Source organism: Callionymus lyra, chromosome 19 (assembly GCF_982586985.1).
Source record: "Callionymus lyra chromosome 19, fCalLyr1.hap1.1, whole genome shotgun sequence".
Lineage (NCBI taxonomy): Eukaryota > Metazoa > Chordata > Actinopteri > Syngnathiformes > Callionymidae > Callionymus > Callionymus lyra.
Window position 1 is genome coordinate 12,539,958 of NC_141836.1, and position 25,668 is coordinate 12,565,625.

Below are 25,668 nucleotides of genomic sequence, written 5' to 3' on the forward strand. Positions count from 1 at the left end.
GTTTACTATCAGTAACTTGGCACTCTTTAAATATAAGTATCTTTGCAATGTAATGTTTTAATTCATGGAAGCTAAATCCAGAATAATTAAAAAAAAAAAAAATTCTCCATACATTTTTGTTAGCTTATCTTAAACACTAGCATTAAATGGGTCATTACATCAATTAAAACAATAATCTTGTTTAAATGTTACCATGCACAGGCCACATGGAATTACTTGGTGGACCAGATTTATATGATTTAGTACATTTTTTCTTTTTCCTTATGTCAAAAATTTCAGTTCCTCATCTTATCTTGAACATTAGCATATTCATAGGTCTCAACGTGGACAATAATCTTGTTCTGACTTGAATTTTACCATTCGTGGGCCACATAAAATGACTTTGTGGGCCAACTGTTGCCCCCGGGCCTTGAGTTTATTATGATTTTGTAATTTTTTGTTGTTGTAAAAAATCAGTTTCTTAGCTTAGCTTTGAGTTTGAAAAAGCAAATGGGCAACTCAAAGGATTTTTAAACAACTATATTTGCAAATGAAAGATGATAAATCACATTATCAGCCTTGTTTTATTCATATTATCTCCGACAACATTTAGCATTTCATACAGTAAGTCTGGTGACATTGAACAGAGATCGACAAATCAGTTGAAACAACAACCGAAGCAGAATTATTCAGAACCCAAAGAGAAACGTTCCTTAAACTTCCAAGACACGGCATGATCGGGAGATGAAGTACTTCTTAAGACGTTCAAGTGAATCAGGGAGCGAAAAAATATTATTACCGAGAAGGAGATAAAACGTGTGCGTGAGTATCTGGTCACTGATGATGAGTTCACATTTTGAACCGGGTCTCCTCTCAGATGATGGTCTGGTGAAGCCGGGGCACAGTTTCCAGGCGAGTAAGTCAAGCAACAGCCCTGAGTGAGAAACCCACATTTTTCCTCATCTTAAATCAGCAGGTGAGCCCTGAGTGTTGGCCTTCAGACCGTGAGTCACAGCGTGGGAGCGTTTGCTTCACCGTGGATCATGAATCATGAATGAGTGAATGAGTACTATAAAACTACTATAGTTATATATATATCGAATGAAAGCACTGGAAACGATATAAAAGGCACTCCTAGATGCGGATCCTAGATCAGCTTTTGTAACGCGCTGACCTCCGACCCGCCACTAGGGGACAACTTAAAATCTTTGATGATACAGGAACTATATTGGCAACCATTCTTCGTAAAGTCCGTCCAGTGGAAGAGCTGCTAACTCATACCTGATTCTCCCAAGAAAAAAAAAAAGCAGAGGAAACCAAAGGAGGTGAAGAAAAGGCGGAAACCAGCCAAAAAACGGACACACTGGACAGACTTTAACACGGCACTGAGACAAGTGGCACTATGAGATGGCACACACCGTTTTTTACACTTCGTAAAAATACACCCCAACCCTGAATATGAAAAGTCAATCCACGGGTCTGAACAGGGCTCGTCCTTTCAGGCCGAATCCCACTTTTTTGGCAGCAGGCGCCGCCTGTGGAAGAGAGGAGGAGGCGGAGGAGGACGAGGGCCCAGTGGTGAGTGAGGACGGCTGCATGGGCGGCTGGCGAGAGAGGAGCTCCTTGAACACCGAGTTCATCTGCCGACTGATCATGTCCTGAAAGTGATGACAAATTGGATTGTGTGTCGCACAAGAAACTATACACTGACATTTAATACTTGTCTTACAGTACAATAAGATTATTTTATTTATTTATTATTACCATTTTCTGCGTAAAAATCGAATTAAAATGTTTGAATTAAGATTTTTCACAGATATATTGTAAGAAAATAAAGATAATTAAGTAACAATTTAACGATAAAATTGAAGAAAGAAATGTCCTCTTCACTGACCTTGTCAACTGGTCTCTCTGCCTGCACCACAGGAGGTCTGTCAGGTGGTCTGAAGCCCACCTGTCTCACAGTGTCCAGGGTGTGTCTTCTCTCCTGAGCACTGCAAACATTTGAGGAATTATATCACATGTAGTTGGGAAAAATCTGAATGTTACTTTGTTTTAAGATGTTATGGTATTATTTTCTCTATTCAAAAATGTTAGCTTTAAATGAAGAAAAAAACATACGGTGGCCCACAAGTGCCAAACACATTTACAAATTCTGAAACAAATAAACAAACACCAATTTTTTTTTTAAACCCTGAAATAAATAAACAATTTCTTGAAAAAAAAACAACAAAAAAAAACCTCTCAAACAAATTGACTAAGTCTGAAAAAAAACAACAAATTTAACAACTATGTAACAAATAAAAAACAACTCTTAAATAAATGTTCAAAAAGAATGACAAAAATACTGGCAAAAAAAATACAAGTTTGCAAATTTGAAATTGGTTTCAGAGAATTATAATTTCGTTTTATGAGTTCGTACATTTGTTTTATGAGTTACGAAAATTATTCAGGTGTTTTTTTTAATTATTAAGAAATAATTTTCACCATTTGTGCCCCTGATTACTGAATTTTCAAAAATCAAAACTATGAATTAAATAAACATCAAATATCAAGCTGTTTTTTAATTGTTTTTAAATGCATAAGTTAACACAATGAAAATTAACTCAATGTATAACAAAAATAATATGAAAAACCAATCAATGTATAAAAAATTCAATGACAATAAATTCAATTTTAGAAAATTCAGTGTCAACAATTCTGATAGCACACATATACTTCCAAAGATCTCACTTAATTTCCCTAAAATATCTGGTTTGAACTAATAAATCAAATTTGCGACAGGTGGCGCCAGTGAGGCGGATGACGAAACCGATGCTTGACTCGAAGACAGCTTCTTTATCACTACAAGTGATTTAGATGCCAAACTATAAAAGTCTATTAATACATTTTATTAAACGAACCTTGTAACAGGTTCTAACCAAGTTATTTAAATACTAATAATTGACTTTACTAATACTGAAAAAAAAATCAAACGTAATCTATGAGAGTAAGGATTGATTTCTATACAGAATTATAAATAAAATAAAATGTGATGTTGTTGATGTTCTGACTGTGACACACATGAGAAGGTCCAGAGTGACTCTGTTCTTACACGGGCAGATGTCGCGCTGCAGGGGAAGTCGGTGGCTTTCTATTGGGGCAGCCCTCGCTCGCCCGCTGCCTCACTGGCAACGAAGCCCCGTCACTGTTCACCCGCATCCTGGAGACACAACACACAAGTTCAACACACTCTGAAGAAACGTTGTTCTGTGCAACTACAAAAACCACAAGATGTGTTGAAACCTTTTGAACCTTTTGACCTTTCATGTTTGCAGGATTTGTGTCTGCGTGTGCACTTGCATGTGTGTGTGTCTCTGTAAGTCTGTGTCTGTCTATTACACGTGTTGAAACCTTTGAACTTTCCTGTTTGCCAGGTGTGTGTCTTAGTGTTCGTGCATGTGAGTGTGTTTGGTTGTGTGTACTTTCATGTCTGTATGTGGGTGTATGTGTGCGTCTGTATGTGTGTGTATATGTTTCTATGAAGGTGTGTGTGTCTCTGTATGTGTGTGTATATGTCTCTATGTAGGTGTGTGTGTGTCTGTGTGTGTGTGTATATATGTCTCTATGAGGGTGTGTGTGTGTCTGTATGTGTGTGTCTGTATGTGTGTGTGTTGGTGTTTGTGCATGTGGGAGTGTGGTTGGTTGTGTGTACTTTTGTGTCTGTATGTTGGTGTATGTGTTTGTCTTTATGTGGGTGCTGGCATGCATGCATGTCGGTGTGTGTATGCATGTGTGTGTGTTTGTATATGGTTGTGTATTTGTCTGTATGTGGGTGTATGTGTCTGTATGTGGGTGTATGTGTACGTCTGTATGTGAGCGTTCTGGTGTGTGTGTGATGGGTCTGTAGGTGTGTGTCTGCGTGTGTGTTGGTGTTTGTGCATGTGGGTGTGTGGTTGGTTGTGTATACGTTTGTGTCTGTATGTGGGTGTATGTGTTAGTCTTTATGTGGTGCTGGTGTGTGTTTTTTTATATTTATGTGTATTTATGTGTGTGTTTGTATATGGTGTTGTGGATTTGTCTGTATATGTGTGTGTTTGTATGTGGGTGTGCTGGTGTGTGTCTGGTTGTGCTGTATGTGTGTGTCTGTATAAGGTAAGGTAAGGTAAGGTAAAACTTTATTGATCCCTCAGGAGGTCTCCTTTGGGAAATTGTTTAATTGTATGTCTGTATGTGGGTGTCTGTGCTGGTGTGCATGTTGGTGTATGTGTATGTATATGTCTGTATGTGTGTGTGTGTGTGTGTGTGTGTTTGCATGTGTCCCAATGTAGGTGTGTATATGTGTGTGAGTGCATGTGTGTGATTGTTTGTATGTATGTGGGTATTCATGTGTCTGTCTGTGTATATGAGTTTGTGCGTGAGTGTGTGTGCGTTTGTTTGTATATGTGTGTGTGAGTGTGTGTGTGTGCCTTTGTTTGTATACTGTATGTGTGTAGAGTGTGTGTGTGTGTGTGTGTGTGTGTGTTTGTGATCGAGTGTGTGTGTGTGTGTGTGTGTGCGTGTGCGTGTGTGAGTGTGTGTGTGTATGTGTGTGTGTGAGTGTGTGTACCGAATGGTGCCCTCGGTCTGTGCGTCTTCCGAAGACAGATTCCCGGTGCTTCCTCCTCCTCCTCCATCTTCCCTCTTAACCCGCTCTGACCTGCGGAGTGAAAATAACTTTATCGACACGTTGTCATCGTGACATTCACACAACATTGCGCCGAGCGTAAACAAAGGTGCTTCGTGAAAGAACATCATACAAATGGTCACGAGAAACTCACCCGTCAAGAACGCTGATGTACTTATGCGGGATCAGCCCCTTGACTCCGCCCACCTCTCCCCTCCACCAATCACAGGAGGCTTTGCTGTGGAGGATGAGGAGCTCCCCCTGCTTGAAGGACAGCTCCGCCGGGGACCGGGCCACATAGTCGAACATGGAGATGGCTTCCCACTCTGTCGACATGTCGACACGGACAAGTTAATAAAGTTAGAAATATACATATATTTGAATGGGACTGACCTTCTTCACTGGGGAGATGCTCCGCCTCGCCGTCTCCCTCCTCCGTGATTGGCTCACTGCAGGAAGACATGAAGAAGGGTCATGTGATCTCCACAAGGAAGACGTTTTCCAATCCCAGCTCACCAGTACTCCTGCTCCAGGGTCATGTGCTTCTCGTAGACCGGGCCCGGCAGCTCGGGCTGAGGCGGGAAGATGGCGTCGTGCTGGAGGATCATGGTCTTCACCAGGTCGTTGACCTGCGGTTGCTGGGCGACGGCGTCCTCGGAGTCCAGGCCCCTCAGGAGGCTCGGCCCGAAGCACACGGCCAGGTTGTAGGGCTGCATCATGTTCTCGTCGCTGTACTGGGAGACACTAGACACAGAAGAGACATCAGCGAGCGACCGAGGAGGACGTTCTGACGGTCGGAGACGCTCACTGGTTCAGGAAGGCGAACAGGTAGCGTATGACCACCAGGAGAGGACGAGGGAAGGTGGAGAGGATCGCCTTCACCTGCGCCGCCTTCTCAGCCTCACCCTCGATTTCTGGTCACAAGGAAAAAACTCTTTATAAAATAAACGATATAGAGTTTGTGTTTCACTCATTTTCACTAGTTTACAGGTTTATTTGTTTAGTAAAATGGACTTAAACGAGCGTCTTGACGTGTCAAGGGTCACAAGCATATTATACGTCAGAGAAAACACCGTGTTTTCTTTCAAAATAAAACACATTTCAGAGAGTAATAATCAATAGAAGACACATTATATAAATGATACTTCACAAACCAGTACTGTTTTAAATCATGACGTACAATATATATACTTGATACCCGTCTAGTTTAATGATCACTACTTTTACTTCTTATAGTTTTATTACTAATACTAGCACTAATTCTACTACGGCTTTTACTAGTTATACTTCTACTTCTTTTTCTACAACTACATTTAGTACGTATATTTTATTAGTAATTCTACTACTGCTTTTACTACTTACACTACCAATTCTACTACTGCTTTTACGTCTACTACTAATTCTACTTTTACTACTTATTCTACTCTACTACTACCACCTCTACTACTTCCAGTACAACTACTTCTTCTACTCCCACTACTACTACTGCTTCTAGAACTTATTTTACTTCTACTACTAATTATTTTACTTCTTCTACTCACACTACTACTTCTACTACTACTAACACTAATTCTACTTCTACTCCCACTGCTACTTCTACTACTACTACTACTACTACTTCTACAATGTCTACTCTCACTGCTACTTCTACTACTACTAATACTTCTACTACTACTAATACTACTTCTACTTCTACTACTAATTCTTCCACTCCCACTACAACTTCTACATCTAATACTACCACTTCTACTTGTACTACTTTTCTCTTCTTCTTCTCCTTCTTTGTATTCTTCTTCCTTTTCTTCTTTTTTTTCTTCTTCTCAACTTTTTTTAAACTTTATTTCAACATTTCAGTCTTTCTTCTTTATGCCATCATATCAGTTGTCTGCACACATTTGTACTTTGAATACTAATACTTTCATTTCAGTTTACAGACTCAGCAGATTCAGCATTGACGCTGAATTTTCTTCTGGAAACATCATTTTTTCACCCAGAGAACGACAAATGAAAAGAGTTCTTACGGACACACTCCAGCAGCTGGGAGTAGCTGTCATAAGGGAAGAGCGGAGGCTCCAGACCTCGGAAGTAAAGCTTCAGGACCCCGGCTACAGAGTCCAGGTCACACTCGCTGTCGGACAGAGGATCTTCTCCTGTGGAGGGACACGACTGAGCGTTACACAAACACATTATTATGGTATCATCAGGCATGTTCTTGACAGATCCTCATTATCCTGCTCTCACCAGGAACTCTTGAAGAGGAACCTAAAGTATTAGTGGTTTTCTCTGGTGAAATCCTCCAGATTAAAGAAGATTAAAAGTAAAAATGTGTTGGTAAAGTATAGTATTCTGTACTTCTGTAGTTTGTGCACATTTACTTATGTTTATTGTTGTGCATATTTTCACCATTATGTAATTTATTATGGTGCTTATTTTATTTTAATATTTAAAATGTGTTTCATTATAATTTGTATTTAAAATCGTTTTTTGTTATTATTGTAATGTGTCTACAATATGTGTTAATTTAATGAGTACGTATGTATAATATATATACACGTCTTTAATATCATAACTTAAAGTACTACTGTAATCCTTTAATTATATATATATATATATATATATATATATATACAGGGAGTGCAGAATTATTAGGCAATGAGTATTTTGACCACATCATGCTCTTTATGCATGTTGTCTTACTCCAAGTTGTATAGGCTCGAAAGCCTACTCCCAATTACGCATATCAGGTGATGTGCATCTCTGTAATGAGAAGGGGTGTGGTCTAATGACATCAACACCCTATATCAGGTGTGCATAATTATTAGGCAACTTCCTTTCCTTTGGCAAAATGGGTCAGAAGAGGGACTTGACAGGCTCCGAAAAGTCAAAAATAGTGAGATATCTTGCAGAGGGATGCAGCACTCTTAAAATTGCCAATTCTTCTGAAGCGTGATCATCGAACAATCAAGCGTTTCATTCAAAATAGTCAACAGGGTCGCAAAAAGCGTGTGGAAAAACCAAGGCGCAAAATAACTGCCCATGAACTGAGAAAAGTCAAGCATGCAGCTGCCAAGATGCCACTTGCCACCAGTTTTGCCATATTTCAGAGCTGCAACATCACTGGAGTGCCAAAAAGCACAAGGTGTGCAATACTCAGAGACATGGCCAAGGTAAGAAAGGCTGAAAAAAGACCACCACTGAACAAGACACACAAGCTGAAACGTCTACTTGTAGACTGGGCCAAGAAATATCTCAAGACTGATTTTTCTAAGGTTTTATGGACTGATGAAATGAGAGTGAGTCTTGATGGGCCAGATGGATGGGCCCGTGGCTGGATCGGTAAAGGGCAGAGAGCTCCAGTCCGACTCAGACGCCAGCAAGGTGGAGGTGGGTTACTGGTATGGGCTGGTATCATCAAAGATGAGCTTGTGGGGCCTTTTCGGGTTGAGGATGGAGTCAAGCTCAACTCCCAGTCCTACAGCCAGTTTCTGGAAGACACCTTCTTCAAGCAGTGGTACAGGAAGAAGTCGGCATCCTTCAAGAAAAACATGATTTTCATGCAGGACAATGCTCCATCATTGCTGGCAAGAAAGGGTCTAAAAGAAGAAAAACTAATGACATGGCCTCCTTGTTCACCTGATCTGAACCCCATAGAGAACCTGTGGTCCCTCATCAAATGTCAGATTTACAAGGAGGGAAAACGGTACACCTCTCTGAACCGTGTCTGGGAGGCTGTGGTTGCTGCTGCACGCAATGTTGATCGTGAACAGATCAAAACACTGACAGAATCCATGGATGGCAGGCTTTTGAGTGTCCTTGCAAAGAAAGGTGACTATATTGGTCACTGATTTGTTTTTGTTTTGTTTTTGAATGTCAGAAATGTATATTTGTGATTGTTGAACTGTTATATTGGTTTCCCTGGTGAAAATAAATAATTATAATGGGTATATATTTGTTTTTTGTTAAGTTGCCTAATAATTATGCACAGTAAAAGTCACCTGCACACACAGATATCTTCCTAAAATAGCTAAAACTAAAAAAGCCCTGCTCCAACTTCCAAAAATATTCACCTTTGATATTAATGAGTGTTTTGGGTTAATTAAGAGCATGGTTGTTGTTCAATAATAAAATTAATCCTCAAAAATACAACTTGCCTAATATTTCCGCACTCCCTGTATATACACGCCTTCAATATCATAACGTAAGGTAATACTGCAACCCTTTAGTTACATATATCTACATTTAATATAACATAAAGTACTACTGTAATCCTTTAATTACATGTATATAGTACTACTGTAATCCTGTATCATATATATATATATATATGTAATTAAAGATTACAGTAGTACTATACGTTATGATATTAAAGTCATACAACCCCATACAACTTTAATTTCATAATATATGTAATATACAGTATATACGACTTTAGTCTCATAATCAATATAATTAAATATATAACGAGATTATTATTATATAAAATTACATTATTAAATTGTATTTGTGACATTTATATAATATTTATTATGTGATTAAGGTAGTTTTTGTTCTTTGAATGGCCATAATTCTCTATATCTTATGTTATTTATTAGTGATTGTCTGATGAAGCTATAGAAACAAAACAGTGTCATGTTGTTTAGAGGTCAGTAGGTGGCGCCATCCCTTTAAAAATGATGTGATGTTTCACTCGAACAGTTGTTCAAAACAAAGAGTGCAGAGACCGCCATCTAGTGGACTCTGATAGTAACGACACTGCATCACAAAGCTTCATCAGACCATCACTAACATTTATGCGTATAATAAAATAAATTAACAAAGCTGCTGAACAACAACATCCCAAAGTCCTGATCACATGACGCTCGCACCTCTCTCGAAAGCATCTCGGATCAGGTTGACCTCCCTCTGCGACCCGGGGACTCGGAAGATTCCTTCGTGGTGAAGTCCTGACAACACATTTCACAGCGTGTTACGTCTGAGGCTCTCCTCGCTGTGATGTGAGTTCGACAGAAAACACTTGTCTCACCGTGAAGGTTTATGAAGCGAATACAGCTCTCAACCACCACGGGAATCTGCTGCCCAGTGCTCTGGAGGTGGAAAAAAACACTTAGATATGTTAAAAAAAATGATGATAATGTTGTTTTCTTCAATTTCCTGTTGATTTGAATGTGTGCTATTAATTAAAGTACATTTTCTTTAGACAATATAGTGATAAAAGTATAGTTCAAGAGATGTTATCTGGATATTTTCCATGTTTTCTTAATGCTAACTGGAATAATATTAAGTAAATCTAGAAATAAATCAATTATTCATAAATTCAGGGTGTCCCAAATGATGAATAATTTATACAACTCTCGTTGAAATAACCTCAAACTTTCCCAGAAGTCATGAGAAAAAGTTAAAGTCCCCGAATGACAGTTAAGAGAAAAGATTGAAAATGTAACTTTACAGTCTAAAGCTAGTTCAGAATAGAATATATCAGAGACATCAGAATATTTAATGATTTCACTTAACATTTCAGATGTTAAAACTTTGACTTACTGAAACTTACTGTATTTGAAAGGTATTTTATTTTAAATAATTGAATATAAAAATTAAAAAAACACATAAAACACATTCAAATTTTAATTTTTTTTTGATTAAAATTGAAAATTGTTTGATTACAGTATGATTTAGTGGCACTATTTCCTTTTTTTAAATAATATATATATATTAAAACATATTGAATTATGATTATTTTTGTTCAAGTTTTCGAATTAAAATATTAAACTTCATGTGTCATTTTTTATAAAATTTGAAAAAAAAAAAATTAAACAATACGAAAACGATTTCTTTTTAATTGAATGACAAAAAAAAAAAACTTCGAATAATTTATGGAAAATTAAGTAAATTATTTAAGTAAAAAAATGAAAGAAAAAAAATTACTACTAATATACGTAATTAATAAAAAATTGAATTCAATGTTGACATGTTATAGAAGTTTGACAAAAATAGACGCAAAATGACTTTTCTTTGGTAGCAACCAGATATAAAATAAAGCACTAAATACAAAATATTTATCTTTTAAATGTACATTCTGTGAAAATCTAATGTTATTTCAACAAAAATATAATTAAGCTGCAAAATAATAATAATAATAAATATATATTTTTTTATTATCAGAGCTTCTTCTTTTGCACTTCTTTCCTCATTATTGAACCCAAAAGCTGCCGGTAAATGAGTGGTACCTGCGTACGAGACATTCTGCGTCGCCGTCTAAACCAGCCGAGCACAGACAGAAGAGCACAGGTGAGAAAGGGGGAGGAGTCAGGGAGAGAAAAGAGAGTCAAAGCAGCAGGAACAACATCGGAGGAGCAGAGAGAGGAAGCAGCAGAGCTTTATAATCCTGGACCAGATTAAAGGGAGCGAGGGCCGTTAATAAAGCCGTGAGCGCGACAGGATGTGAGCGACAGGAAGTGGATCAGGAGGCGCTTCGCTAAAACAGTGCAGCGACGATTCACCCTCCAGGTGTTTACCTGGATATAGGACAGAATGCCTGAGTTGAAGAGTGTGTGGCAGAATTGGGAAACGGGTCTGGACTTCTTGGAGCGCCCTGACCGAGCGCATTGCATTCTGGGAAGTATAATTGAATACAATGAAGGAGCCAATTAAACTTTAGTGTTTTGAGGATGAAAGAAAAAGAAAGGCCTCCTCCTCTCTCCACTCCTCTATCAGGGAGAAGACAGTGATCACCTGGAGGGGTCGGTGTCCACGGCCTCAGCTGCAAGAAAGTTCAAGAGATAAACGGATGAGAAAAAATAAACTTTAATTTAATTTGAGGGGGTTTGTACCTTTCTGTATGGCTTCCTGCAGCAGGTCGTGCTTGGCTTGAAGTTTGGACGTGAGAGAGCTGCTGGTGAGGAACTCCTTCACTTTCTGCGTCATGATCCACAGAAGGAAGAAAAGATCTGATTAGCTCAACGTTGACACACTTTCGTTTACGTAGATCGACGTTCATGTTGCTATGGTAACCAATAAAGATGTCAGGGTTTAAGATCAGAAACTTCAAGAAAAAGTAAATCAGACGTAGAAGTAATTGGTTTCTAAAATAATTGACAAGTATTTTAATTTTAAATTTAGTATATTATATATATTATAAAACAAGATTGTGAGTAAATTGATACGTGGACAGTAACTTGAAAAATGTATTATATTTCAATGGAACTTTTCCGGTTAAATAAAGTTTAAATACAATGTGCATATATAATAATTTGATGGTAATGTTTGACGAAGGAAGACAAAAATGAAGGTAATCAAAACATATCAAACCTTCAAGAATGAAAGACAAACATTTTCAACTATAATCAAACAATTTTCAACTGTAATCAAACAATTTTCAACTATAATAAAATAATTTTAAACTAACAATTTTCAACGGTAATCAAACAATGTTAAACTATAATCAAACAATTTTTAACTGTCATCAATGTTAAACTATAATCAAACAACTTTCAACATTAAACAAACAATTTTCAACTGTAATCAAACAATTTTCAACTGTAATCAAACAATTTTCATCTGTAATGAAACAATTTTCAACTATAATCAAACAATTTTCAACTATAATCCAACAATTTTCAACTATAATCAAACAATTTTCCTCTGTAGTCAAACAATTTTTAACTATAATCAAACAATTTTCAACTATAATCAAACAATTTTCAACTTTAGTCAAACAATTTTCAACTATAATCAAACAATTTTTAACTGTCATCAATGTTAAACTATAATCAAACAACTTTCAACATTAATCAAACAATTTTCAACTGTAATCAAACAATTTTCATCTGTAAAGAAACAATTTTCAACTATAATCAAACAATTTTCAACTATAATCAAACAATTTTCAACTATAATCAAACAATTTTCAACTATAATCAAACAATTTTCATCTGTAGTCAAACAATTTTTAACTATAATCAAACAATTTTCAACTATAATCAAACAATTTTCAACTTTAATCAAACAATTTTCAACTATAATCAAACAATTTTCAACTATAATCAAACAATTTTCAACTTTAATCAAACAATTTTCAACTATAATCAAACAATTTTCAACTATAATCAAACAATTTTCAACTTTAATCAAACAATTTTCAACTAAAATCAAACAATTTTCAACTAAAATCAAACAAATTTTTTAACTAAAATCAAACAATTTTCAACTAAAATCAAACAATTGTCAACTAAAATCAAACAAATTTTGTAACTAAAATCAAACAATTTTAAACTTTAATCAAACAATTTTCAACTAAAATCAAACAATTGTCAACTAAAATCAAACAAATTTTTTAACTAAAATCAAACAATTTTCAACTAAAATCAAACAAATTTTTTAACTAAAATCAAACAATTTTAAACTTTAATCAAACAATTTTCAACTAAAATCAAACAATTGTCAACTGTAATAAAACAATTTTCAACTAAAATCAAACAATTTTAAACTATAACCAAAACATTTAAATTATAAATAAAACAATTTTTCAACTTTAATCAAACACTTTTCAACTACAATCAAACAATTTTCAACTTCAACTGTGATGAAAAACATTTAAACTATAACCAAACTATTTTTAACTGTAATCAAACAAATTTCAACTATAATTCAACAATAAACTTCATTATAGTTTGTTCAACCAATAATTTTAAATTCCAATATTATTTTCTTCAGCTATAGATACAGATAATAAATCTAAGCCAATACTTTCATGTACAAGATACTGAAGACATCAAACATACAGACAAAGATATAAGGTAAGGTAATTATTGATCCCTCAGGTGTGAGGGTGTATGGTGTATGGTATGGTATATGGTGTTGTATAGTCAAGAAAAATAAAAGTTAAATATCTAAATTGGAATAAGACTCAAAGTACGCCCCCATGTGTTGTCTTTATTGTGTCTCAAGTACATGTCAGTACATGCTCACACAGGGACGGTGCAGTACTCACAGTGAAGTAGTACGTCTCAGTCTCCTGCTGGTTAGCTCGCCGCTTAGCAAGGGTCAGTTTGGGCACAGAGCTTCCCCCCGGTGGCTCATGGGAGAGGCTGCTGGGCACGTCGGGTGAAGGGTTGCTGTCGCTGTCGCACATGTTTTCCAGCAGAGCGCTCAGCGTCGCTTTCAGGGTCTTACTGACCTGGAGGTGGAACACGCCTTTAGATATCTGATCGTTCGAGCGAGTCCTTTAAACAGCAAACCTCTTCCGTTTCCAGAGTGACGGCTGCCATCCTGGACTGAAGCTGCTGGTATCTGGTCTCCAGCTCGTATCGGACCTGGCTCTCCGCACTGACCTCGCACACCTGAAACAAAGGCGTTGTGAAAAAGTTGCAAGTGAATTAATCTTGTCAGAAAATATGGTATTTTATAGATGTTATTACAATTAAAACAATTAAATGATCATATTGGACTTTGGCAACGATACGATATATTATGATATTATGATGATACTGTAGGAACAAGAATATATTTGTAGTACTGTCGAGTACCTGACTCTGGTATTTTATACATGACTATAGTCAAAGATGCTGGAGTCCACTGTATCCTCTCGACCTCAGGTCATCACCAAAATATTTCCAAACATCAGCTTTAAAAGATGCTGGAATCGACTGTATCCTCTCATCCTCAGTCATCACCAAAATATGTCCAAACATCAGCTTTAAAAGCTGCTGGAGTCCACTGTATCCCCTCGTCCTCAGTGATCCCCAAAATATGTCCAAAAATCAGCTTTAAAAGATGCTGGAGTCAACCGTATCCTCTCGTCCTCAGTGATCACCAAAATATGTCCAAACATCAGCTTTAAAAGATGCTGTAGTCAACCGTATCCTCTCGTCCTCAGTGATCACCAAAATATTTCCAAACATCAGCTTTAAAAGATGCTGGAGTCAACCGTATCCTTTCGTCCTCAGTGATCACCAAAATATGTCCAAACATCAGCTTTAAAAGCTGCTGGAGTCCACCGTATCCTCTCGTCCTCAGTCATCACCAAAATATGTCCAAACATCAACATTAAAAGCTGCTGGAGTCCACCGTATCCTCTCGTCCTCAGTCATCACCAAAATATGTCCAAACATCAGCTTTAAAAGCTGCTCGAGTCCACTGTATCCCCTCGTCCTCAGTCATCACCAAAACATGTCCAAACATCAGCTTTAAAATCAGCTGTAGTCCACTGTATCCTCTCATCCTCAGTCATCACCAAAATATGTATAAACATCAGCTTGAAATGCTGCTGAAGTCCACTGTATCCTCTCGTCCTCAGTCATCGCCAGGATCTCGCAAGATTTCATTGTTCCTTTAGCTGCGGAGGACGTACTGACTGCTGCCATCTAGTGGCTAGATATTAATTGCGACACAAAAATGAACTAATGCCGGGAATATTTTCATGTTAATTATTTATAAAAAAAACCCTATTATCTATTTTATACACACTTTATTAAATATAAACCATAAATAACTATGATTAAAAAAACAATTAAAAGAGATCCATGCGATGAATGAGGACGAGAGGATACAGTCAAATCCAGCAGCTTTTTAAAGCTGATGTTTGATTGTTAATTCTAAAACAAATAAAACCAGCATAGATATTCTTTACCTATGTATACATCACAATATATTGTATTGTTGCGTATGGATAGTTTTACATAAGGTATATATTAGAAAGTAAGTAGTATTAGTAGATAAGTATATAAGTATATCATAGAAATGTTAAAATGTTACCAGGTTGAAGGTTCCTCACCTGGTCGCCCTCGTGCGGGTGGTAGTTGAATTTAAACGGCAGGCAGAAGGTGGAGTCGTGCTGCTGCAGAAGAGCATCCCTGTCGCCTCCCTGGTCCAGCGACGTCACGGCCGACTCCAGCTGCTTGAGTCCGCTCTCCTCCGTCTTCTGGATGCGCCACCTGCTGGACAGGTAGCACTTCATCACCCTCTCGACGGAGAGGTGGAAGCCCAGGTCGCAGCACTGAGAAGACAAAAAAGTGGCGTCAAGAGGACGAAGAAGAAGAAGAAGAAGCAGGAGTCGTGTCTTACGTCGATGAGAGTACTGATGTCCTGCAGGTAGTACTTGTTCATGGCGGCGTTGGCGGCGGCGAGATTCAGCAGGTAGTCGTTGCGAGCCTTGGTGCACTTCAGCTGCGTCTCCTGCACTCGGCCGTGTCTCTGCACAGAAAACAAACATTATCTTCTATGTATCAGGGGTTTTAGTTTTAGTTTTGATCAGTGGCGTCATGATACTTGAAGGCTCCGTTTTTTTTACCTTTTAAATAATGACAAATAACACTTTTATTATTCTAATACGATGAATAAAAAAATTAATAAAGACATTAACAACAAAATACATTACATTTATCTTTGAATAGGGTTTTAGTTTCTAGTTTAATTCAATTAATATTTTGCTAAGAACACGGATAATACCAAAAATAAACAGATCATGATGATAAAACAATAATATGAAAATCCATGAAGATATTAACAAATTTGCTTCAAATTCAGACGCATCCTGAACTTTTCATGCGCTTTGTTAATTAAAAACAAAACAGATATTATGCAAATGATATTGAAAATAACAAAGATCAAAGATAAATGATAGTAAGAACAATTACACGCTAAATTTTCCTTTTTTTGATAGTTTTTGTTTGTGATTTGATTAGATTTCGGTTGCATCTTGATATATCAATGCTCTTTTTTCATCTTAAGTAGTAAGAAATAAAACTGGTACATGTATAGCATGAATAATAATAAGAAAAAAAAAGATTAAAGATATTAAAAACATACATTACATTTTCATTAGCATTTTCAGGTTTCATTCTATTTCAATTCCCTGTTTAAATACTTTTAATAACAAGAAATAAAAATGATATTAAGCCTATTATAATTATTAATAAAATTAATTAAAATAAAGAATAAAATATTAATGACAGTAGAAACTATATAATCAACATGAAGAAATCAAGATAAAATAATTTTCTCTTTTCTTAAGTGTTTTTTTGTTTATGATTTGATTTAATTTCAGTTGCATCTTAAAATATTAATGCCCTTTTTTCTTTTTTAACAACAATATCAACATTTATAAATACATACATTACATTTTATTTCTATTTTTTCAGGTTTTTAGTTTGTGATTTAATTCATTTTCAGTTACATCCTTGTATTTTAATTCCCTGTTTTTATCTTTTTAAATAAAAATGATATTAGGCTTAAAATAATTATTAATAATAGCAAAGAATAAAACGTTAATGAGGGTATAAACAATATAATCAACATCAAGATCAAAATATATTCTCTTTTTTTAAGGGTTTCAGTTTGTGATTTATAATTTAATGCCCTGTCTTTATATTTTTAATAATCAGAAATAAAAAATATATCATGCTAACAATAATAACAAAAAGATGAATAGAAAATTAATAATAGTTAAACGAAACACATCAACATCCATGAAGACACATTTTAGCATTTAAATTATTAAATGTAATCTTATTTAATTAATTAATTATTACATGTTATTCTTTATGCTAACTTAAATTTAATGTCACTTATTTTATTGTATTTTCTTCATCTAATTTTATTTCAATTATATTTATTTTATTAATTTCTATTCTTATTTTAATCCCCATAAGATTCTGATGAATAGAAACCACAGATAAAAGTTAAATTCTGCCTTCTGTGCACACTCGTCTTTACCTTCTCCATCAGTCTCTCTATCTTCTTGACGGAGCTCCGTCTCGCCCCGGACTGTCCGAGGCCGAGGTCGGCCGACTTGCCGGTGTGTCTCTCCTCCAGCCGCTCGGCCTCCTTCAGCTTGCCCTCGGCGATCAGGCAGTCGGTGTGGTACTGGTTGTACGTCTTCAGAGCCTTTTTTCCGGAGCCACAAATTAAAAAAAACGTCAAAAATCGCTCTCTGGAACTCACGAGAAGGTTCTCACGTCTCACCGTCTGCATCTCCGTCGTCACCTTCATCAGCTCGTCCTGCATCTGTATCCCGACGTCTTTGCTCTGCAGCACGTTCTCACGTCAATATCTTGGATATTCTATTGGCCGTAGATTCTTTCAAGGCATCCGTCACTCACCCGTTTTTGTAGTCGGTGTGCGTCCTCCGTGCTGTGGGTCAGCCGTTGTGTTAGCGTGTTGCAGCAGGTGTCGCCCAGGGCTGCATGCTCTCGGCTCTCCAGCCGGGTCTGGGTCAGCAGGACCGACCAGACGTGGCACACGGACTGACCCCACTGCTCCTTCCTGGATTAAAAAAAAGGTTACGATTAGAAAACCTTATATGAGGTGTGTACGTCAACACAAAGGTCTCACTTTTTAGTTTTGTGCGTGAACCTCTCAGTGAGTTTGTCGAGAGCCCGAGCGTATTCGGCCTCGATGTCGCCGCGGCGACGGAGGAACTCCGAGAGGTCGGACAGCTGCTGCTGTTTCACCTCCACCTGGGAGTCCAGGATCTTCAGCTGGTCCGTCAGCTGAGTCCGCAAGTCTTGAAAAAGGGAGGAGAGAAGAAGGAGAAGAGGGCGACGCCTCATTAGGCAAGAGACACATGAATGACTGGACACGAATAAAGAAACTCTGACGATCGCATCTGTGCATATGAAGGCGGTGAAGCAGAAAGAGATTTTAAAAAACGTTTTTCTGTCCCAATTACTCTTCACTGAATCTAAATATAAACATTTATTTTTTGCTCCTGCTGTTCACGAGATAAACACAAAGATCTAAGATATTACATTTAAAAGCTGCTGGAGTAAACTGTATTATCTCGTCCTCAGTCCTCACCAAAATATGTCCAAACATCAGCTTTAAAAGCTGTTGGAGTCGACTGTATCCTCTCGTCCTCAGTCCTCACCAAAATATGTCCAAACATCAGCTTTAAAAGGTGTTGGAGTGGACTGTATCCTCTCGTCCTCAGTCATCACCAAAATATGTCCAAACATCAGCTTTAAAAGCTGTTGGAGTCCACTGTATCCTCTCATCCTCAGTCATCACAAAAATATGTCTAGACATCAGCTTTAAAAGCTGCTGGAGTCGACTGTATTCTCTCATCCTCAGTCATCACAAAAATATGTCTAAACATCAGCTTTGAAAGCTGCTTGAGTCCACTGTATCCTCTGATCCTCAGTCATCACAAAAATATGTCTAAACATCAGCTTTAAAAGCTGCTGGAGTCCGCTGTATCCTCTCGTCCTCAGTCATCGCTAGGATCTCGCAAGGTTTTATTGTTCCTTTAACTGCAGAGGACGTAATGACTGTTGCCATCTAGTGGCCAGATATTAATTGCAACACAAAAATGAACTAATGCCGGGAATATTTGCATGTTAATTATAAAATGTTATTGTTGCTTTAGCCATATAGCCAATTGAGGGTCGCGGCACCATTTTAATGAGGATTGGCGCGGTCCCTTCTTTAGCCACTTCGAGTCTTTGCGATGCTTATTTCTCCCATATGTCTTCCCAGTTCCTTACAGTCTCCTGTCTTGGTGCATGAGCTCTAGTGTTGGTTTTGCTAAATACCAGACCCGCAACAGGGATTTGAGCTGCAAACACTCACAGAGCTGTTCAATTATTTATCAAAAAAAGGTCTCCAAAGGCAGAAGAGAATTTTAGTTTCGGAGAATTTGGCAGTAGTTTAAACCGGTCACGATGTCTAAGAAGCTTTTTCACAGGCAGGCACATGGATAACCTCGGTGAAGTAAAAGCTCAGTGACAGATTCACTCATTTTCTACTCACCCTTGTGTCGACTAAGGGTTGGTATTATTTTCACAGTAATCTTTTCCTTTTTAGAGTAATATATAGCAAAAGTTGAAATGCTAACATGCTACACAGAGCCCACATATATCGTAAGCGCTTTCAACGTAGAATATATAAACTTGTTTTTTTCCCCGGAACAATTCCGCTTTTCGAGGCTTCAATACAATATGGACATTACAGACGAGCAGTATGGAGGTACTTTTGTGTTTTTAGGTGCGTCGTTTCGGACGAAGATGAAGCTAGCCTAGCAGCTAGCCTAGCAACATATGCTAAAAACAAACTTAAAATATAGATTTAAGTTTTTCCCAGAACAATTTCTCGTCGAGGCTTCAATACAAGATGGACGTTACAGACGAGCAGTATGGAGGTATTTGGATGTTTTCAGGTATGTCATTTGCGAAAGATGCAGCTAGCCTAGCAACATATGCTAAAAACAAACTTAAAATATAGATTTCAGTTTTTCCCTGAATAATTTCTCTTGGCTTCAACACAAGATGGACGTTACAGACGAGCAGTATGGAGGTATTTGGATGTTTTCAGGTACGTCATTTGCGAAAGATGCAGCTAGCCTAGCAGCTAGCCTAGCAACATATGCTAAAAACAAACTTAAAATATAGATTTCAGTTTTTCCCTGAATAATTTCTCTTGGCTTCAACACAAGATGGACGTTACAGACGAGCAGTATTTGGATGTTTTTAAGTCTCTTTTTGGACGAAGATATGAAAACTGAGCTGTAGTTGCTACATTAAAATTAACAAACATTTTTGTCTATAACTCTAAAAAGGAACAGATTACCCTGAAAAAAAATGTAAACCCTTAGTCGACACGAGGATGTGTAGAAAATGGGTGAACTATCACTTTAACTTCGCCAAACCATGAAATAATAGTCTACCGTACCTCATGGGACTAGTTACCTTAATTGAACTTATTATTTCTCAGGCGTAGAATACGAGAACATGGCTAATGAAGACTTTCTACCTCCTGCCTGCGTCGTCCCTCTTTCTCTCTCCGACTCGATGGGAGTCCACTGCCCTCGGCTGACTGGATGCGAGGAGACAGCGTCGCTAATACTGGCTATAAATACACACATCGTAGTACAGTACGGCGGCGGCCAACCACAACGCTAGTGAAAGACACACACTGTTGTCGCTCCGGTGGAACATGTGTGAGGTCGATGATGCTCGCGGAAGGCATGTTAAGAGAAGGATTAGTGACGCTGGAATTGGTGCCAGATGGTCATCGAATGTGCCCAGAAAAAAAGTTAGAAGACTTTGTTGGATCTATTAATGGATAATGTTTTTAAGTTATATTTAACCGTTATAATGGGATGCATTGTAAAATTAAATAAGGATGCAAAATGAACAAATGATCATTTCTTTGCTCAACAATATGTTTTTAGCAGCAACAAAATTACGTTAAAGTCATTTAATGTTTATTAAGTGCTCAAAAACTTAAATTAACTAAAAAATATGTAGTTTGTTTTTAGATTCTCTATTATATCTAGGAATTTGAATCGACAAGTATCTGGTGATACCATTTGTATCACGATCCATGGGCAACGATACGATATATTAGGATATATTGCGATACAGTAGGTAAAAGGATATATTTGTATCCTCTCATCCTCAGTCGTTGCCTGGATCCCACAGGATTTTTTTTTTTGTATTCTAAGAATTTAGAATCAAACATCTGCTTTAAGAGCTGCTGGAGTCGACTGTATCCTCTAGTCCTCAGTCATCATTGACAGGATTCCATTGTTCCTTTAGCGGAGGATAATGAATGCTGCCATCTAGTGGCCGGAAGTTTAATTTAGACACAAAAAGGAGCTACCGAAAGTATTTATTTACTGTAAATTAAGCGTATTTTATTTCACAAGCACTTATTGATAACTATAATAAAAATAATATAATAATATTAATAATTTAAAAGCAACAAATAATATGTATAAACATATAGAACAGTATATATTTTTTAATATGAATACAGTGCTGTTTAATATTGATACAGTATTGTGAACTCTCATTTTTTAATTTCAAACATAATATATATATGTATATAAATATTTGTGATGTGATATTTTTTATAAAATGTGATGTATGTATAATTTTTTATCTAAAATCTTACAAATTGGAGAGAAAAAAACAATCTATTGCCTATTGAAAAAAGGCAATTATAAAGTGTTTTTATTTTATCCATTCAGCGTATGCTCGTCTATGACCGTGACATGCTAATGCTAACGGCAGCATCAAGAGGTGGACGGTTGTCCTCGACACAGACAAGCTCCTGAACATACATTATCGTCAAGAATGTTGTTTTTCTTCAAACCCATTTAAAATTCTGCACCACATTTCTAGATGTGCAGAGGAGAGACAGGAGTATATCCATGCATAAATGCATCAGTGGATTCCGACACAAACACACACCGACTCACACAAACATGAGTCACAAGTGTCCCCTGGCGACGACATACCTTTCATTTGAGACTCGTACTCGGCCGAACTCCCCTTCTCCCGCCTCAGTTTTCCATGTGACGTCATCATCGTTGACTGCTGACCTCTTTTCCCGCCTCTAGGGTTCGTCTGCTTGCGCTCGTCTGAGCCTTGAGGTTCTCCTCTTCTAAAAAAACTTTCAGCCTTTTGCTACACAATGGCAGCAGCCTGACCCCTTTGGCCCCTAGCTGATCGACAGCTTTGCGCGACTAGAAAACATCAGTTTTGGCTGCGGCGGCCACAGGGATGTCACAGGGGTCGGCGCGTCCATGAAGTCGTCTGTTGCTTTCCAGTGTGATCCATGATCCTGAGGAGAGAGGAGAGGTTTGCTAGTGAGCATGAGGAGGCTGGAAGAGATGCAGGGGGTAGAACATAAAGAACGTGACATTGACACCAGAGACGAGAGATTTAATAGAAAGGACAGCGTGATGGGAGGCAGAGTGCAGAACGGACAGCAAGAGGTCACAGCAAACAGTGACAGGAGCTGAAGGATGACGAGGAACAGCAGTACTATTAAAGTATATTTAAAAGTAGATCATAAATGATTGTGATGTGAAAACATAGGGTATGTTTTTGTGTGTTTCATGATTCATAGTATGTATAATGCTTATTTCTCATGAATGACAACTACTATACATATATATAACAACAATATAATTAATTAATTACGCTTTTAGTATAAAAAAAACCATGCATATTACTTGACTTATTCCTTTTTGGAGATCTAACTTTTTAAATAACACAATAATGGAGACCTTCATCCCATACAGTAAAGTGTACAGTATAGTTACATGTAACATGTAACCCTCAGGTCAACTTGACACTACGGTTCAAATTAATAATAATTACATAAGTACATGTAAAAAGGTTTGTGAGACAAGACAATCACATTTTATTTTGCAGTTATTTTGCAGCATTATTATTATGTATACAATGTAGGGATGTGTATTGGCACTTATCTAGTGATACGTTACATATCATGATACAATATATTGTGATACTGTAGTAACAAGGATATATTTGTAGTATTGTCGAGTACTTGACTCTGGTGTTGCAGAATTTACAGACCACATGACTCTTTGTGTCGTCAACGATTTCATTTGTTTTATGAAATGAAAATTCGGCCAAACGTCAGCTTTTAAAAATCGCTGGAGCCGATTGCATCCTCTCGTCCTCAGTCATTGCGGGGATCTCGCGGAAATAGCCCCGGAGGACGTTAAGACTGCAATCTATAGACAGCAGGGTCGTGTATTGGCACTTATCTGGTGATACGATACGTATGATGAAACAGGACAACGATACAATATATTGTGATACTGTAGTAACAAGGATATATTTGTAGTATTGTCCAAGTACTTGACTCTGGTGTTGAAGAATTTACAGATTACATGACTCTTGACAAAGTCATAACTGCTTTCATTTCTTTTAAAAATAAAAATTTGGCCAAATGTCAGCTCTTAAAATCGCTGGAATCGATTGCATCCTCTCGTCCTCAGTCATTGCGGGGATCTTGCCGAAATAGCCCCCGAGGACGTTTAGACTGCAATCTATAGACAGCAGGGTCATGTATTGGCACTTATCTGGTGATAGGATAGTATCATGAGACCGGGACAACGATACAATATATTGTGATACTGTAGTAACAAGAATATATTTGTAGTATTGTCCAAGTACTTGACTCTGGTGTTGCAGTATTTACAGATTACATGACTCTTGACAAAGTCGTAACTGCTTTCATTTGTTTTAAAAATGAAAGCTTGGCCAAACATCAGCTTTTAAAGTCGCTGGAGTCGGTTGCATCCTCTCGTCCTCAGTCATTGCGGGGATCTCGCCGAAATAGCCCCCGAGGACGTTAAGACTGCAATCTATAGACAGCAGGGTCATGTATTGGCACTTATCTGGTGATACGATACGTATCATGAGACCGGGACAACGATACAATATATTGTGATACTGTAGTAACAAGAATATATTTGTAGTATTGTCCGAGTACTTGACTCTGGTGTTGCAGAATTTACAGACCACATGACTCTTGACAAAGTCGTCACTGCTTTCATTTGTTTTAAAAATGAAAATTCGTCCAAACGTCAGCTTTTAAAGTTGCTGGAGTTGATTGCATCCTCTCGTCCTCAGTCATTGCGGGATCTCATGGAAATAGCCCCGGAGGACGTTAAGACTGCAAATTTTATTTTGACACAAATATGGACAAACGCTATAAATATGTGCATTTCTGTAAACAAATAATCTATATGAACGATAAACAAACTATTATAAAAAGAAACATAATTTGAAGCCCCTCTGCCCAAAAAGATGTGCTTTTTAATTGAAACCCTAACCCATTGAATTCAGAGACAATATTAAAAATCATTTCAACAAAGAACACCAGGGGAGTCAAACTTAATCATGTAAGGAGATCAAATGTTACACAACATTTCTATTCATTGAACACAGCACCCTTATCAGGTTCTAATTCACAAAACGTCAATTGTCCTCCTTCAACCCTGACCCTCCTTTTTCCTTTTTTTTCCACGGTTGTAGAAAAAAGGCCAGTCTAGGAAACAATGTAAATGATCAATATGGATGGTAAGTGATCAATATTTCGATGCATTTAACCCCATTTATCAAACTCAATGTATTTAAATTCCTCTCGGGCTAGATCGGAAGAGTCGGCCACATGGATATGGTTGATATGGTTGGTCTGGAAATCCCGAAATCGGACGATTTTCTTATAGTTTAATCCATTTAGCAGCCGTGGAAATGGAAGCTCGAGAGGGAAGTTCACAGTCACATGCACGTTTGAGGTCACAGGAAACCCTCCAGATCCTCAAGGCCTCAATACTGACACACTTTTAAACTCGTCTGGCAGGCCACCAGAGAAAATCCTCTCTTCATTCTTGCTCTTCTTTGAACTATCTATCTATCTATGCATTTACTGTATCTATCCATCCATCCATCCATCTGTTCATCCATCCATCCATTTAATATACTGACGATCTATGATGATGTATTGAAGAACTGTGACTTCTTCATTAAAAAGTCAAGCGATCCTGCTGCTTCTGTGATTATCTCGTCCTCTCGGCCGAACCCTCCGGGGACAGATGTAGCTTCGATTCGTAGCGTCAACTCCATGAACGTCCTCTTAGCGCCGATGTGCCGGCACTTCTGCTCGTACATACATCACGTCAAGCACCTGTAGTCCCATGGTTTTCAATCAGACATGCCGAGCTAAGTACCCATGTTTCACGTGACAACAACAGTGATGCATCTTGGGTAGCTTCGTTAGATTTTTACAATGTGAAACACCTGACAGTACATTTGACAGTTATATAGCATTACGATTCAAAATTTGTCCTAAAGGTAAAAATGAGTCTTGCAGAGAACAGAGTCAGGACCTACCGTCTAGATCCAGATAACAAATCAACGAGTGCCCACGAGATTCAATGAACAAAAAAACGATCAAAGTAAAAACAATGATGTCTATACTTGATTAACGGTGTTATGACTGAGCAAACACGCACTCACGCATCTCTACTCCCTACTACTCACCACATCCTGTGAAGATTACCAAACAGGTTTTAAAAAAAAAAAAAAAAGGATGCCCAAATATGAGCTGTGAAAAAAAGGCGGATGCTGTTGCTCAATCGCCCGCCAACAGTTACCCCTTGCACCACGGGTTTCGAACTCTCTTGATCCCACACCGACCAAAATTGTCTTTTTAAAACTGTCAATCACTGTCATCTTTATTCGTCACTATATCAACATGAACAATCATCGACTGTGATTTTGAGACAA

At 37.5% G+C, this 25,668-nt stretch overlaps 1 protein-coding gene and 1 long non-coding RNA gene across 5 annotated transcripts in view; one reads left to right on the plus strand and one right to left on the minus strand.

Annotated features, from left to right (window-relative positions):
- Nucleotides 1-544: 544 nt before the first annotated feature.
- Nucleotides 545-25,668, minus strand: part of arhgap4b (Rho GTPase activating protein 4b) — a 29,009-nt gene continuing 3,885 nt past the window's right edge. For 2 of the 4 annotated variants that reach the window (XM_087781053.1, XM_087781055.1), the window contains exons 2-24: nt 21,858-22,183; nt 17,951-18,122; nt 17,719-17,881; nt 17,582-17,644; nt 17,333-17,503; nt 15,683-15,811; nt 15,393-15,614; nt 13,858-13,959; nt 13,611-13,796; nt 11,452-11,536; nt 11,354-11,381; nt 11,137-11,233; nt 9,648-9,708; nt 9,490-9,567; nt 6,646-6,774; nt 5,433-5,538; nt 5,141-5,368; nt 5,018-5,073; nt 4,779-4,950; nt 4,568-4,657; nt 3,074-3,181; nt 1,874-1,973; nt 545-1,637 (exon numbers count right to left, since the gene is read on the minus strand). In XM_087781053.1, coding sequence (XP_087637179.1) covers nt 1,446-1,637; nt 1,874-1,973; nt 3,074-3,181; nt 4,568-4,657; nt 4,779-4,950; nt 5,018-5,073; nt 5,141-5,368; nt 5,433-5,538; nt 6,646-6,774; nt 9,490-9,567; nt 9,648-9,708; nt 11,137-11,233; nt 11,354-11,381; nt 11,452-11,536; nt 13,611-13,796; nt 13,858-13,959; nt 15,393-15,614; nt 15,683-15,811; nt 17,333-17,503; nt 17,582-17,644; nt 17,719-17,881; nt 17,951-18,122; nt 21,858-21,927 — 2,808 coding nt within the window. In that variant the 5' untranslated portion in view covers nt 21,928-22,183 and the 3' untranslated portion in view covers nt 545-1,445. Of the gene's footprint in view, nt 1,638-1,873; nt 1,974-3,073; nt 3,182-4,567; nt 4,658-4,778; nt 4,951-5,017; nt 5,074-5,140; nt 5,369-5,432; nt 5,539-6,645; nt 6,775-9,489; nt 9,568-9,647; nt 9,709-10,848; nt 10,877-11,136; nt 11,234-11,353; nt 11,382-11,451; nt 11,537-13,610; nt 13,797-13,857; nt 13,960-15,392; nt 15,615-15,682; nt 15,812-17,332; nt 17,504-17,581; nt 17,645-17,718; nt 17,882-17,950; nt 18,123-21,857; nt 22,184-25,272; nt 25,538-25,668 lie in introns of those variants that run through there. The other 2 variants (XM_087781054.1, XM_087781056.1) reach the window with 2 other exon arrangements.
- Nucleotides 7,813-8,785, plus strand: LOC148059546 (uncharacterized). Its single transcript, XR_015709416.1, has 3 exons — nt 7,813-7,843; nt 7,974-8,008; nt 8,107-8,785. It is a non-coding gene; the product is annotated as an uncharacterized LOC148059546 (long non-coding RNA).